At 34.9% G+C, this 16,773-nt stretch overlaps 1 protein-coding gene across 2 annotated transcripts in view; it reads right to left on the bottom strand.

The window, feature by feature from the left end:
- The window catches only part of NEGR1 (neuronal growth regulator 1), an 836,867-nt gene that overhangs the window by 492,958 nt on the left and 327,136 nt on the right, over window positions 1-16,773 (bottom strand). For both annotated transcript variants that reach the window (XM_019653229.1, XM_019653230.1), the window contains exon 2: window positions 7,336-7,568. In XM_019653229.1, the coding sequence (XP_019508774.1) occupies window positions 7,336-7,568 (233 nt within the window). The remainder of the gene's footprint in view (window positions 1-7,335; window positions 7,569-16,773) is intronic.

The following is a 16,773-nucleotide window of genomic DNA, read 5'->3' as shown; positions in this document are numbered from 1 at the left end:
GCACTTAGAGAACACAATGACAGTTCTAGTAATTAATGAGGCATATGTTTCCAAATGTTTATATATTCCTTTCTTCCTAAATTGCAAATCTGGATATTTCAGACTAAAAAAAATAGAGAACTGGGCAGGGGGAGGGGGGCTAGGTAGGGTTCCAATGTTACGATTATCATTGTGGGGAAAATCTCTAAAGATCATACAACCTTATTTACATCGTATAATCTACTCAGGTGGTCTGTGACTCACTGCTCAGCATTCAGGTATTGATTATTCTGTGTGAGCTCAGTATGTTTGACTCCCATTGAATTGGGGGGAGCAAAGAATTATTTATGGCCAAACCAGTAGAAAATCCCTGCAGAGGGAATGACAATGAGTATGTATACACTTTTCCATGCAACTTTTATCTCAATTATTTGAGATCACGTTTAACCTAATTTTAGAGAGAAAATGATGTTTCCTTATACATAGATAATACATATATATCATTACACATAAGGTGATCTTAGAAATTGGCCCGTTATCTAGTTAATGCAATAAAGATATGGATGATACAAAAACTAAGTCATTTTTTCGCAGATAGTCATAATTGTTTCCTAAAACAAAAAACAAAAACTGAGCTGGTGGAGACAAATATCAGATTGGTATTTGCCAGAGATGAAGAGGGGAAGGACGGGTGAAGGGTGGGAGTGGAGTCAAGGGAATTGTAATAGATATGTATGATATTGCAGGGGGGAAGTGGGGCGGCGGATTGGGGGAGGGGGGTTGTCACTTCCAGGGGTAAAAAATATAACTATCGCACTGTGTTTTTAAAAATGTATATTTCACAATAATAATAAAAAAAGGTACAAACTTGCAGCTGTAAGTAAAGAAGTCATGGGATGTAATGTAGAGCATGATGACAGGTTGACCTTCAAGCTGGACCCAGGCATTCTGAAAGTCCTTACCCTTTCCCATCCTTGGAATGCATGTTCCCCGCACTGTTCCAACACTAGCAGCTGTTACAAGAACTGCAGACTTGAGACTCTGGTGTTGTTGTCACTATCTGAACTGGATACCTCACTAAACCCCATTAAAGCATCTATCTAAACTTTTAAGATTCTGACAGGTGGGTGTGGAGATCTCTTCTTGTGGTCACTTAAGACAAGCCTCATGTGTTAAGTTCCCTTGCTTATTAAACCTACCACCTACAAATCTGGAGTGCTCTGCGTCTTTCTGCAGTCTCTCCTTTCCCTCCAAGCACTGAAGCCAGTTTCAGGTTTCACCAGGGGAACTCTTACAGTTCCGAATAGTGACTATAGTTAACACTGTACTGTATATTTGATAGTTGCTAAGAGATTAAATCTTAAAATTTCTCATCATAATAAAAAAAATAAAGTATCTGATGGACACCTGTCTTATTAGGGAGACCACTTCATGAACGGTATAGGTGCCTCACCACTGTGGTGTATACCTGAATCTGAAGCTGAATAATAATTAATGTCAACTATAATTTAATATATATATAGTCACAGGATGTGGAGTACAGCATAAGGAATAGAGTCAGGTGGAATTGTAACAGCTATATATGATGTCAGACGGGTAGTAGATTGGGTAAGGGGGTTATCACTTTGTGAGGGGTGTAAATGTCTAACTATTACATTGTTTTGTAGATCTGAAACTAACAAAAAAAAGAAGTTACAATCAAAAGAAAAGAAAAACTATATAACTGTATGGTGATACATGTTAACTAGACTTATTGTGGTGACCATGTCACAATACATAGAAATATCAAATCATTATGTTGTATATCTGAAACTAATGTTATATGTCAATTATATCTCAATAAAATAATCATTAAAAGAATATACTTTATTTTTATTCTATCTTTTAGGTATATTATAAAGTTACGTTCCTGAAAACTAAATATTATTTGGTGGGAATAATGTAATAGCATTATCTTAAGGAACCATTTTTATTTCAGGTGGATTGTTATTTGTTTCCATGCTAAAAATACTAAGGATACATGTTCTGGGTCTTTATCATTTCTTTGTGTTTTAAAACATATCCAAAATTGGGTTCCTATATATAATCTTAATCTCCCCACAGGTATACACAGAGATTGAAAAACAAAAACAAAAACAGTGGGAGCCTTTCTGAGGGCCTAGGCCTGAGCCATGATTGCTTTCAGGCAATGACCATTTTGGCATCTATGGGCTCTGTAAAACTTTTCCTAGTGCAGATAATTTTTCTTTGGTTTCATTTTGTAGCTTTTTGAAAAGTTTGAAATATTTCCTGTTGCAGAACAATGGCTTGAATTTTCTAATGTATGTGGTATTTTGACATGCTTTTCTGACCATAGCTTTTTTCCCCTTTAGGTCTTTAGAGGAAGGGAGGCCTATGTCTTGTGATGCTGTGTTACTGCCCATCCGCTCAATTTGGAGCAGAAATGTGGTGTCTTCCTCTTCAGGATGTATCTTGTTAAGGCTTTAGTATTCATCAAAAGGATGTCAACATTAGTTTAAGATGTGCTGGTCTTTAAAGGACATGACTCTATATTTGTGACCACATAAAACGACAGCTGCCCAGGTATTCATTTGGTAAGTATAACTTTGAAATATTTGTACATACATTTCTATTCAAAGCCCTATTGAGAGAAATAATATTGGTGGAGGTTTGATGCAGGAAGGCTAGGTTCGAACATTTACTCATAGATTAAGCAATAATTAAAAAGCTACTTCACTGTTATTGAACTAGCATCGTGTTAAACTTATTTTTAGATTTTTAATTAAAAATTTCTTTAAGTTCCTTGCACTTCCTGTTATATTGAAAGGTATTATAAGAAACAATCCTATGAGTGCCGTGAGGACTATACACTCACTGTTGAGATGTTTCTTACAGCTCGCAGTGATATTCTGAGATGACTCAGTAGCAATACTTCTCCATTCTGAGTAAACAGGATCAGGAGAGTAAGAAATATAAGTTTTAACCTTATGGACCATGAAATGAATAACTAATCCTGTTTCTCTTTCTGCGTTGGCTTCTAGAAATCTTAGAACTAAATTTTTTACCAAGCTCTAAAAGTATATCCAAATCATGTCACGGATTTATGCTCTAACTTCACCTCTGACTGCATCGTCCTCTGCTTACCTTATAGTGTGTTTGCTTCGGATTTCTCCTATTTATCTTGGTGCACTAAATACTTCTTTCGAAGCCACTTTAAATGCCTTCCAATATAAAACAGAATGTTAAAAATAAATGGTGTTTGAATGTGTTGTCTTTCCACTTTACAAAGGCTTTCTCAAAATAATGAGTAAGCCAGAGGCAAGGATCTAACATTGTCATGGTTTAGGATCTTGGGAAGCAGGCACTGAAAGAAGATGGAGTTTACAGTGCAGAATATTTATTAGGGGATATCCTTCTGATAAATCCCTGGAGAAGGAAGAAGAAGAAGACAGGGTTGAACAGAGCAAAAAGTTAAGCCTCAGTGCATGCTGGTCAACAGCCTCAGCTGCTCTGGAGCCAAATGGGCCGTCAAGAGTTATCCTATCTTGGGCTGAAAGGTGGAGGCATTTCTACTTCCTGCCTCAATCAGTCATCACATGTTGGTTACTCTCAGCAGAGGCTCACTTTTGGGCAAGGTATCTCTGTAGAGCTAAGGCTATTTTTGAAAGAGCTGAGCACTAAATGCTGTCTGCTGAGGACACTCCACAAGCCCATCCTTGGAAAGAGAAGTGTAGTACCCCATCTGTCACAAATATGCTAGGTATGCCACAGGCCCTGAGAAAATCAGAATACCCTGGGTAAGTTAAATACCCTTGAGAAGTTATTTTAGTCATAGAGTGATGTGCTAGTGAAATCTCCTTCTACTCTTCCTAGAGAAAACCTAGAGTATATCACCCTGAAAGGGTACAAGTTGGGTGATAAATATTCCTTATATTGTGTGTGTGAGTGTAAGTGTGTGTAAAGTCTGTAAAACAACAGATATTTAGTATCTCGGTTTCTGTCCAGGCACATCTTAGCTGGGTCCTCTGTTCATAGTCTCACAAGGCCGCAATCAAGGTGTTGGCTGAGGTGGTTGTGTATATATTGAGTTGTGGGAAAAGTCATGATGCATTTTTGCAACGAAAAACAGAGAAAAAATACATCCTGACTTTTCCGACAACCCAGTATTTAGCCATACATCTATCAGCATCTATTTTGTGCTGTAAACAACCTAGACTTTAAACATGAACTTAAAGTAGAAACCATCCCTGTCATATTTGAGTGGACAGCATTTACATTTCATATTTCCTATCATTACAGTATTGTAATAGAAACCTCTGGCTTCATAACAAGTAGTCTAGCTTTGCACATTTTTATACTTGTGAACAAGAAAGGCTGCTCTTAGTAAATGCTGCACCACACAATTTGAAACACTGAACAATTAGGTAACTGGATTTATTAGCATTGTATTTTATATAGGTAATTTTTTCACCGAATCTATTAGCTAATTTCCACCCCCTCAAAGCAAAACTCCAATTTACCACATTCTTCAAATTCCATTATGACATACATTATTCTGCTCAGTTGGTGAAAGAAAAACATGGAGATTAATAAAGCATATTTACAGAGTGAATACTAACTGCTTCTGTGTAAAAGATCAGTTTGCAAGTATTATAGAAACGCTGTGGAATATTTTTTCATTTTTTTTATCTTAAATTACTTTTTCCCTTTCAAATCAAAAGCAGATCATCACAATATGTTTTTAGTTTGTTTGTGTGTTTTGTCATCTGACTTTTTGGTTTTGACTAGCATGAACCTTAAGTTCCTCTGGTCTGAGTTCTCATCTTTCAAATGAGAAAACCGAAAACAAGAGTTTAGAGAGGCTTGATATTTACCCATTTCATGAGGAAAAAAGTCAGGATTGGAATCCAGGTTTTCCAACTCCCACTCCACTGTTTTTTCTCCCTCATCGCGCCATTCATTGATATTAATAGCTCTAAGAAATCAATAGGACCAACAAATTTCCCATGACCAATGTCTGCATTAGCAAGATATCCCTTTTATTACCCCCTTTCTCAAATGATTTCATTTTTAAGCAGCTCCCTTGAGTACATAGTTGCAACAATTAAAGATGAGCTTTGTTTTCACCAGCCAATGCTTTTTTGACATCAGTGATTAATAGTCTTCTTTCACTTGCTAAGTTTCTTTATCTTGGTGAATAAAGACTTAACAAATTGTTGGGCAAAGAACAAAACTATTCAAATACACCTGAGCATCAGACAACCCAACAAATTTAGAGACTGAAAAGATGAGCACATCAGTTTATTTTCATTCATTGAGAGGAAATGTAGCTTAAGTGGGGTTGACTTTTTATGACATTTATTTAGTTCTTGAATTGACTGACAAGCCTATTAATGTATTCCCTGAACTTTATTAACGTAATTGGAAAACTGCTCACATGTCAATCAAATTCTAGTAAGTAATTATGTTCGTAAATACACTAAAATTATTAGCTTTTAAATTTGACCCAACCATATACTTTCAAAAGAGTAAGACACATTTTCTTTTTCTGGAGGAACAGAATATTATACTGATAAAACATTCAAGAAGTGCATTTCTAAAATGGACTTCCTGAAATGGTGCTCAAAAGTTCACCATCATCAAATGACCAGGAAAAAAAAAAAAGCCAGAGTAAGGCATGTAATAGCTTTAAAAATATGAGTATCAATCTATGTAATTAAAGCTATAAAGAAAGCCTATGGAAATTAAATACATGCCTGATGATATATATCCATAGTCTGCTTTAAAAATATAGGCCTAACATGGAATAAGAGGCAATGAAAAAAAGGAAAGAGGCATATATTTAGTGTCCAGAATACATTATTTAAACCTATAAGAAGCAAAAAGACTGTATGTCAAGCCACTCAAATATACTATTGTTCTAGCATACTTTTCCTCATGTAATAAAAATCTTTTGTAGTCTCTGAGCTAGAAACTCAATTCAAAGGGCACTGAACTAAACAAGAAAACAGGATTAGGCCTGGATAACAGGAGAAATGTGTTGGTGATTTGTAGTCTCGTGTCAGTTTTTGAAGATGGACAGGCTCCTGACCTCTGGAATCTCTGGATAATTTCTGAATAAAGATGGACTTTGGTTAAAATTGCCATAGTCTCATATGCTTTTAAAGAAGGGACATTATATAGCTTGCAATGATCTGTAATAAGAAAAAACCATTGAGGAAACTCATTGATTCATTCTTCAATTTATATACTTTTCTCCTTTGAGTTAATTGTTTAATTAATAAGTTTAACCTTTATCACGAAGTTAAAATGTGTATTTGTAATCGAAGCTGTGATTGAATTCAGGTTTACCTTTACGTAAGGAAATAAAGCTCAGTTAATAAACTTATAGATTAACAATCTTTTCTAGATGTAAGCCATGTACCTAAATTAATACTTAGTGTTAATTATTTGAAGCGCAAACTCAGAGATAATACAAATAACTTGCTTACTCAACATTCTTGTTAGACATAAAACATGTATTCCTTGGCACCACATTATCATATAATTTGTTATTAATTTTACTTAGAAATGCTACAATGTCATTTTGAGTTCTACAGCATATTTCTATGCCACCAACACATGATTAATCTAAAACGCACGGGTAAAAATATACATTTTCCATTCTATTAGCATTATAATTGCATTTTTCTTGAAAAGTATTTGTGTTCAGGATAAATATGCTCTTACATTTTAGTGTGCAAGAAAAATAATATAATTTGATGATTCTGTTTGTATTTAGAGACTGTAAGTTAGTTAGCATGATTTATGATCTACTATAAGTACATCAAAGCATAAAGCATTGTGTACCATATTTTTTCAATTACTCTATATTATATAAAGTATTTCTAGAAAGCTGCTTCTTTTCATTGTGACTCAAATCAAAGTAAACCGAAGTTGAATGGAAAGAGAGTGTTGGAGAGCTGGAGGATTATTTTTAAAGAGTTACTATCCATATTTCAAAAAGTTCTAATATTTTAATGTATCCATCATGGGTTATCAAATATTTATTTTAATGTATCAATCATGGATTCTCAAAGATTTATTGAAAGGGTGACTCAAAGGAAGATACAAAGTGAATCATAGACAAAAAAAAATCATAATGTGGTGTTAATAGATAATTTTTTATCTTGGTAAGTGGGGATTTGTATGACTATAATAGCCATTACGCTTAGTGGAAGCTAGGAACATAAATCCCTGAAGACAATGACAACGTATCTTTCAACATTGTCAGGTACTTCTGGGACATTTTGATATTTAATATTGAACATTTCAAAGCACAGTCCTTCACAATACAGCAGTTATGGTAATGCGTACCTTGCACAGTGAGATGCACCTGCATTGTCCTCGGTGTATGCTGAGTCTGAACAGAACACGTGTACGGGCCATCGTCTGTTACGTCCACGTTCTGTATCTGGAGGCTGTAGTCCCTTTTATTCAATGTTGAAATTGAAACTCGAGGATCCACGGACCACTTATCACCTCCCGCAAAAATAATACTTGACCGGTTCAGCCAGGCACCCTTTGAAGCTCCATCTTCCAAATAACACCTAGGAATGACCAGAGACGGGACACTATAAATCACAATGAAAATGAGAGATATTATCTTTGTTCTGACTGTATTTCCATATGCTGAATTAGAGCACTGCATCAAATGGAAACATCAGACATAAATAAACACAGGAAACATGAACACACTGGTACGTCTTCCATTCCCAATACAAACGTGAAACAATATCTCCCAACGGTTTTGTTTTGTTTTGTTTTTAAGTGTGTGTATGTATGTGCACTTTAATTCAAACCCAGTCAAAATCCCTTTTCATTCTGTTCAGACGACAAGTCAATTTAAAAAAGGTTAAATGAGTTCAAATAATTTTAAACATTAAAACACATTTCTTTCTTTGAAATTAGAAGATGTAAGAAAGGTCTCTGAGTCAGCCCGGTTCAACCTAACCCAATTCTGAATATAATGTACCAGATGCAGAAAGCATAGAATAGTATCCTATATGTGTTTATTTTTTAAATTGCCTGCATTTGCAGAGTGGTAAGCCAGTACACTGAAACTGTAAATTGCATTTTACTGATAATATTGCTGTGGTAATTAAATGGAGCTATTTTAATATAATACTTGTAGTAGCAAATTCTCACTGCCTTTTCAATAAACTGACCAAGAGTTTTTCCAGGAAGCATTCATTTACGTAATAAACATTTATGAAGAATCTATTTATAGATTCAAAAAAGTATTGTCCTTGCTCTCCAAAACTAGCCTAGTAGGGAAGACAACCAAACAATGTACTTACTACTATACATTAAGAAAACTATTTGTATTAAATCAGGCTAAAGGTTCATGAGAGACAAAAGAGGGTTACTTGACTCAGAAAGGTTGTTGGGGTACAGAAAAAGGCTTCTGGAATGGAAAATGCCTGAGATAAAGAGGTGAGGTGTAGAAGACATAACATTCTAGACCGAGTTGCTATATGTGGACAACACCAAGAAAAGGTGAGAGAGAGCATCAGGCAGTTCAAGGAAGAGCAAAAACGCATGGATATAGGGGAGGATGAGCGATGAAACTGGGAAGTAAACTGGAGCCAGATGATGATGGCAACCATGATGACAATTAGTAGATGTGAAGGTCAAATTAGAAGTCATTTATTCAAAGTTGTATTTTACAACGAGATTCAAAAATATATTATAGCTTTGGATCTAATAGAAGTCTGGCACATCAAGATTTAAACAGAAGGCTGTGGTCATATGTCAGTGATTTTGCTGAGGCCTGGAATTCTATGTTTCATCTTGGAAATGTTCTGATACAAATTAAAGACTGGTTCTCTCAAATGAGTACAAAGCACAGCTACAGAATGAAAATACACATACATCGAAATAGTTTGACAGCATTTCCACAGAACACCTTGGGGGATTGAACACAGTGTTTGAGATTGCTACAAAATTGCTAGCTGAATTCAACAGGGTAGGCTGCTGCCAACTGTATGAAACTAATCAGTGGGTGAAAAAATAAGAAACAAGGTACATTGCAGAATCTAATTTGCAGTCAGTTTCGCCATCTACAGAATCTAAACTAGTAGAAGTGATAAAGGTCATTGTTAATTGAAAAGCTTTTCCTTATATATTTAATGAAGAAAATAAAACCCACTTTAATGATAAAATTGAACAATGATAGTGTATTGTTATTCTTAATATGATGAAGGAACAACATAGATGAGACATATTTCCCATTTCACAAGATCACATTTGTCCTGTTATAGGATGGAACACTGAAATTCCACTGCGAGGACTGTGATAATTCCACTGTTTGTATTTACTATCTAGATTCATCAAGTGTTTATTGTGTGACCTCTGCATTCATGACCTTCACACATTATCCTATCCGGTGCTCATAACAACTCTGTGGGCTACTGACTGCCATGAAATCACTAGAAAATTCATCACTAGAAAATAGCTGGAATGTTTAGGTTATGTGACTTGCCCAAGCCACATTATTAGCGAGTGGCAAAGTTGAATTTATAGTCCAGTCTTATATTTCTACATTCAGTATCCTTTCTACCATAATGTAGATCAAAGACTTTTAAAATAGGTTTCAGAAATGGGAAGATGATTAGAATGTTGCAGAAATTACTGCAAGTAATTTCTTATTTACCGAATGTGACCAACTACTTAACCTGTCCTATTCCACGGGAAGCAGAAAATTAATTGTTAATGGGTATTTTACCATGAAAGTCTGATTCTGAACACTCTGCCTGCCATTTCCCTTTTCCTAGAGACGGCAGCAACTTTACCTTTATTTGGGGGGTATCAGAGGACCACTGAGATTAGCTAGCCTTAGACACTAGAGCTTTCATCGATCCAATCTGAATTATAACTCCTGGTCTTATCATAAGCACTATTCCTCTGTTCCGGCATGTCAGGGGCCGTCACAGAAGAAAAGAAGTTAACTTCTGCACTGAAAAAATGAAAAAAGCCCTTTATATCTCCTTGGCTTAGAGAATTATATTTCATAATTGTTATTGGTCCCAACCCAAAGCTTTTAAAGATATACATTAGAAAGACCCTTGAATGAGACTAAGAAAAAAGAAATCATTTGGTTTTTTTTTAATCGTATTACTTCCTTGGATTGCTGTAGAATTATTCTCAAAGTACACTACTGAGTTAAAACTTAAGTAACTCAAATTACCATATATGGAATTTTACAAATTGGAAATAGTAAGGCTGAGTCATGGATTTCTGTTTTATAAAAATCATAAGATACTTATATAGAGTATAGGTAGTTGTAAGGTTAACTATGAGGCGATTATATAAAAATATATCAAACAGGCCAAACACACACATGCGATTCCTTGAGAATAAACAGTATGTTTTCTATCTCTCTTACCTCTACATTCACCCTATTTTTTCTTCCTTTACAATATAAAGAGACACTGTCTGATATGTATATCTGTATTAAGAAGGAATCCTGGGAAGAAGGAAGGTATTAGGGTATGGGGGTGGGGAGAAAAAAAGGATGGGAAGCAGTGATAATTCAGCTTTGAACTCTTTGGGCACCAAAAACTTTTTTCTTAGTTTAAGTATTCTAATGTCTAAAAATATAAATCTCTTGTAATCCTGACCCATATGGAATTTATAAGTTAGCAAGGGAGACAAAGTATATTCATGAATAACCATCATGCAGAACAGGAAGTGAATATATAATAGTTAAATTGTTGTTATAATTGGGTTATTGTAGAATAATTGCCAGAGATTCTCTAACCTCTGCCCTTGATGCTGGTAGACAGGTCCATTCTCCCCACCAAGTGCAGAATAAACTTTTTAGAGTTTAATCAGATTATCAACTCCAAGCCTTCCTATTTCACTCATAACGAACACTCAATTCCCGATAGTGACCACTGGTCCTATGTAACCTGTTCCCTTGATGCTTTTCTGCTGGCACTGGCACCACTCCTTGCTCAGCTCCAGACAGTGGTCCTCTAGACGTGCTTCCAACAAGTCAGCATGTTCTTGCCTCAGGAAGTTAGCTTTTTATGTTACTTCCACTTGGAAATCTCTTCCCTCAGACTTCTGCATAATTTGTTCCCTATCTTCCTTAGTTTCTTTTACTTAATTATCTAATGTATTAAGTAGCAAAAACTGTTCTCCACACTCTCATGAAACATCTTTTCTATTTACTTGATTATTTTCTTTCTCTCCCTGCTGAAAGTAAGATTCAGAGTCTCTATTTGGTTACTTCTGTATATCCCAGAGGCCTATGCATAATGGCCAATAAATACAAATATGTGTTGAGTAGAGGAATAAAGGCACAAATTAAGATACTTTTAGAAGACGGGATAATATGGAAAAGTATATCCAAATTCCAAACTGCAATCTAATTTGGAAAGCAACGTCATGTCTGCATTAACTTATGATAAAATATAATTAAATGCAAAAATCTATGGCATAAACCAAAACTGCTGTGGGAGATACAGGATGGACTAAGTAAGCAATTTGGGTCAGTAGGTGTGGAACTGAGCTCAGTGAGGCGAGTAAAGTGGTAGTTGTGGGCAGAGGGGGACTGGGTTCACAACTACTTGAAATAAGAAAGAACTACAACATTTAACTCTATACTTCAGGAACCACTTAAAACCATTAACTATTTTGCCTCGTATGTGCCAGGCACTTTGTTAGTCACCTTCCATTGACCTTCCTGTAATGCTATGAGCCAGATCCTATTACCCTCATTTCACTGGTGAATAAATGAAGGTACTGTGAGATTGTATCTTGAATAAAGCCACTTGGCCTGAACTCTTAGCCATGGTGGTAGACTATATGTACATTCTTAGAGTGAAGACAGCAGCAAGAGTGAGGGGTTCCACTGTTTAGGATGGAGGAATGCATGTGTGAGACAGAGGTTGGCAAAGTAAATAAAGGCAGTGCAGTCATTAATGGGGGCAGGATGAAGCAACAATTCTAGGGTCACAAACAGATCCGTTTTTTCCACTCTCGACTTCAAAATGGAACATTCTTATAGCTAGTGAGCTTAAGGTCCCTTTTAAGTACAGACAACAAAATAATCTGAATAAAAATGTTCAAGAATGAATATATCTTGAGTATGACATGGATTTTCTTGAAAGTGTTTTTTTTTCCTCTTTTAATCATCTAGATTACCTACTTTATAGGGAGACGAGTGAAGCAGTACCAAAAATATACTCCTCAGCAGAAGCTGTGTTCACACCATGACAAATATCATGACAGATGCTTATGTTTTCAATCATCTAAATGTTTTGTATACATAGTTCCAAACATCTGGTTGTTGGAAATGTATAGAAAATAGCCTGAATATTTCAGTGTTTTACAGTTGTTAATTATATAAACCCAGGCATAAAGTAGTTAATGTGCTTTCCTATTAGAATTGCATTTACTTCTGAACTCTTTTAAGGAGTTCCTTTATAAATTATATTACTACACATTAGGCAGGTTCCTTATTTGGGGGGTAATGAGTCCTATTTTGTGAGCTGCTAGTTGATCAAACTGATGTTGGAATAATTCTGACTCTGTTGGTGATACTCTCTCCTTTGGTGATTAAATATGAAAGTTGGACATGAGAGAGTTTAGTGGAAATTAGCATATTTAGGTTATTTATTAGTTTTTTAAAGTTCTATTAGGAAGAAAAGCCAATGCTTGCTTAGGGATGATTTTTTTCCCCTTTCATATCTCTAATCCCCTACAACATTTTCCAGAAACACAAGCCTAGCACTATCACCAGTATTCCACACAGCAGGATTTATTTAGCTCTATGGAAAGGTATCAGCTTTTCTTGAGACATGTTAATTAATGAAAGTTCCTATTAAAGATACTAATTAATACAAGAAGAAAAAAAGTGTAATTTCTTTTGGATTCAAATCTGAACCATGTGAAAATGATATTCCTATGCAGGAATTGGCTAGTTACATTTACAGCTGTCTTTTCATTGCATCACAAAGTTCTAAATTTGACAGGAGAACTTTCAAAAGAATACAGAAACAAATTTTAAAATTCAGAACCCCATATAACCTCCATGCTAATTCTGCATGCAAAAAAGAGGTTTGATATCCTGGCTTCAAGGCCAAAATGAAATAAGGGAACTAAAACAGAGACTAAAGGAAACAGAAAAAATTCTATCCTGTCTCTACTTGCCTTTGTTTTTAAGGCTCTTCTTAATGTCTTTTATGCCAGTTATTCAGTAGATAATATCAGAGATATAGATGATGATATAGATATAGATATACATATATAGATATAGATGCATCTTCACATATGTCAATGTAAATTTTATGATATAATTTATATATTATTTACCAGATAATATTATATATATTATGGTTGATATAATCTTTTGAATTATATTTTACTACCATTATAGAAAAAACTGCATTGGGGCAGAAACTATTCTTATTATTCCCCTGTTTTGAGAGGTGCAGGAGGTACATCCACACAATCAACAATTTGTCCAAAGAGCCTCAGTTATTTAATAGAGTACTCACACCTTATAGATAATTAAAATTATATTTTTAAAGAGATATCTATGTAAACATGCACTTCTTCAGGTCACAGTTAAATACTGTTGTGTAGATAATAATATACTAACAATATTATCTGCCAGATATTATTGTTAAGCGCATTATATATATTTCTCATTCAAGTTTCCCAACAACCTTTTGAGATAGGTACTGTCAAGTACTATCATAATGCCCATTGCACAAGAAAAAAGGGAGGTATCGAGAGGTTCAGTAACTTACAGGTTTAACTGCATTAGTATCTAGTAATATTAATGATACATGTACAATTATTTTTAGAATGGGAATTATGCCATGTTGGGTATATTTTACTTCTCATGTAGTGTCAAGAACAAATAACACTGACTTCTTATTTTGTGAGAAAAATAAATCTATTTCCTGTATATTTTATTCTAGTACTTCTTTACAATAACAAAGATATATTAAAAATATCTTGGGTAAGAGATTGAAAGTTGTCAGCTACTATCTAAGGCTATATTCTTCAACAATATTTTTAATATTATAAATCAGAGGGAAATAAATCCTGAAAATAAAGCTTTCTAAAGATTTTCTTGGCTTTTTTTCCCCCATACAAAACTATACTTAATTCCTAAAACATGGTTACTTTAATACGATCAAGTGATAGTGTAAATTCATACCTTTTAATCTTACTTTAATGCACAATTTAAATTCTTTAAGTCTTTTTTTAAGATTTAAAATCTAACATTTCTAATGCATAGAAAATCATTAAAATTTATTTTTGGATTAATCTCTAAATTTCAAACATGAAAATCATTTATTTTAACTTATAATTAAACTATGCTTTTCTATAATACCAGAAATTGCTTTATCTTACTCTTTCCATTGATTCATTTAAGTCAAGCTTCCATGTAAGCATAAATATCTCTGTTTAAAAAGGACACCACCAAAAAGTTTTTACATTTAGGGTGTTTCAATACATTATTTGTAGATCACTCGACATATAAATTAACATTTATTAAGTAAAATAAGCATAGATGGAGTGAAAGAGAGCCTGTACTATATAACTAAAGAAAATACAACAGTGTGAATGGCAAAATAACTTTATTTTTGGCCTGTTACTGAAGTCTACTTATCATCATCTTGTCCTGAGAATAATAATAAATTCCATTTGCTTAAGGATGACTCTGAGTTAAGAGGTATAGGTCTGGAAGGGAGATTTGGAGGAAAGACACCATTTGGCATTCCTGAAACACGGCCATAGATGGATGAATTGGAGCACGTACAGATATCCAAGTGCTGGCTTGAGACCGAGAAGGCAGGTTAGAGAAGTCTATGAAAAGCTGTCGCTTCTGTATAGCTACCAGTTCTGAGAATTTGCAGCCAAGCCTCACTTATGGGCTTGGGGTCACTTCTGGTCAGGAAGATCTGGACTTGAGTGGAAAAGAGTGAGAGCCAGCTTGAGTCCACTGGATGGCTGCCTTTCTGTGTGTCCTTCACCATATCTAGCCTCAAAGACCTTCAGAGAGAAATAAGTGCTGCTTCACTTCTGCCTGCCTGTTTTGCCAATCCAACCTGATACCAAAGGACTTCTGGGAAACACAGTCTACCTTAACCAAGTTACATAGTACAAACTACCATATAGACAAAAACCAAAACCAAAACAAACAAACAAAAAAAAACAGAAAAACTATTGACTGATGATCATTTGAACAATGTGATTGAAAAGTAGACTTAAAAAAAAAGAAAATACTTGAATACATGATCTCTTGAACACTCACACAAGCATTCTGAGAGCTAGGCAGGTCTCATCTTCACATGAAGAACAGTGCATGCACGAATGCAGGCTTGATGAATGAGGCGAAGAAAGTAAAACGGAAGGTGTTACATATTTAGGAAGTTAGTTTAGCACTAGCTTTGTTCAAATGACTTTAATCATGAACCAAATGGGAAATTTCCTTGTCATTTCTACTTTTTAGTGTTTGGATTTAACTAAACCAGCTTGCTTTCTCCCACATGGACTTGAATGTGAGATATTTGGATCTGGAAGGGCTTCAAGATTTCTGTGAACTAGCAGGTGCTCTGAACCACTGTGGGGAGACTTCTATGTGCAGTGCTGTCTCCCCAGCAGATGCTTCCTGAAGAAGTTGGGCTTTCACCTCAGGAGCTATAAAGGGAATGAGCATTACATTCAAAATGCATGCAGGAGATGTTTAAAATAACCACATCAAACAGGGAGAACGCATTCAGGCCCCCAGAAGTGATTGAGAGAAAGCACTGAGCTCAGGCAAACCTCTCTATTCCATCCTCTTTGGGATGGAGCCAGGTACAGACACCTCGTTCTCAAAACAAGGCAAAAAATAACATGGAATTCTGTACTAGAAATAGTGTCAGCAGCTCCACTCCCTTCCATCAACCATCTTTTTGTTTAAGTCATTTAGAAAGCATTCTATTTGCATATAAATACAGATGATAAAATAAGAAACACAACAAATGGATGTACAGAAATGTTCTAAACTCATTTGTTTTGGCAAACTAAGTATATGCTTCTTTACAGCATCAGTGAATACAGACAATTAAAAACCAAAAGAACTATAAGAATTTCTCTCTCTCTCTCTCTCTCTCTCTCTCTCTCTCTCTCTGGATGTTTAAACTTTCTGATGATGACTGCTGGATTTTTCTTCTTTCATTTTTTTTCCTAATAAAAAGTATTCTGAGCATGAATTTTATTTTAATAAAAAATGGCTACAGAGTACAATTAAAGCCAGACTTGCAATCAATAACTAAAGTAGCCATTAATCCATACTCATCTGTCCTCTCATGAGAAAGTTGACTAAACTATATTTTAGTATGAGCTATGCCTTAAAATATAAATTAGGGAATGTACCCAGGGGATGAGAGAGGAGGGAAGATGCAGTTGAGTTTTTGGTTGTTTTTAATCTGCTTCCTTCAAATTTAAACTGATTATATTTTCTCAAAAGATGTTACAAGTTAAAAATAATCTCAGATTTCAGTATTTGCTAGACCACATGGACAACTTACTTGTCTTTGAGAGAGGGCATAGTGTACTAATTGCAGTTAATATTGGAGTTCAAAGGTCTACTAGTTGTGTACTAACCCTGTCACCTGGATCAAGTTAAGTTACCACCGTAGTTTTCTTACCTCTAAAAGGAGATTAGTAAAATTATTGATCTGACAAGATTATGAGAATTAAATTAGTTTGTGTAACATATCCAGGAGAGGCAGCAAGTGTCTG

This window comes from Hipposideros armiger, unplaced genomic scaffold (assembly GCF_001890085.2).
Source record: "Hipposideros armiger isolate ML-2016 unplaced genomic scaffold, ASM189008v1 scaffold_200, whole genome shotgun sequence".
NCBI classification, from domain to species: domain Eukaryota; kingdom Metazoa; phylum Chordata; class Mammalia; order Chiroptera; family Hipposideridae; genus Hipposideros; species Hipposideros armiger.
This window is presented reverse-complemented; position numbering and strand designations above follow the sequence as displayed.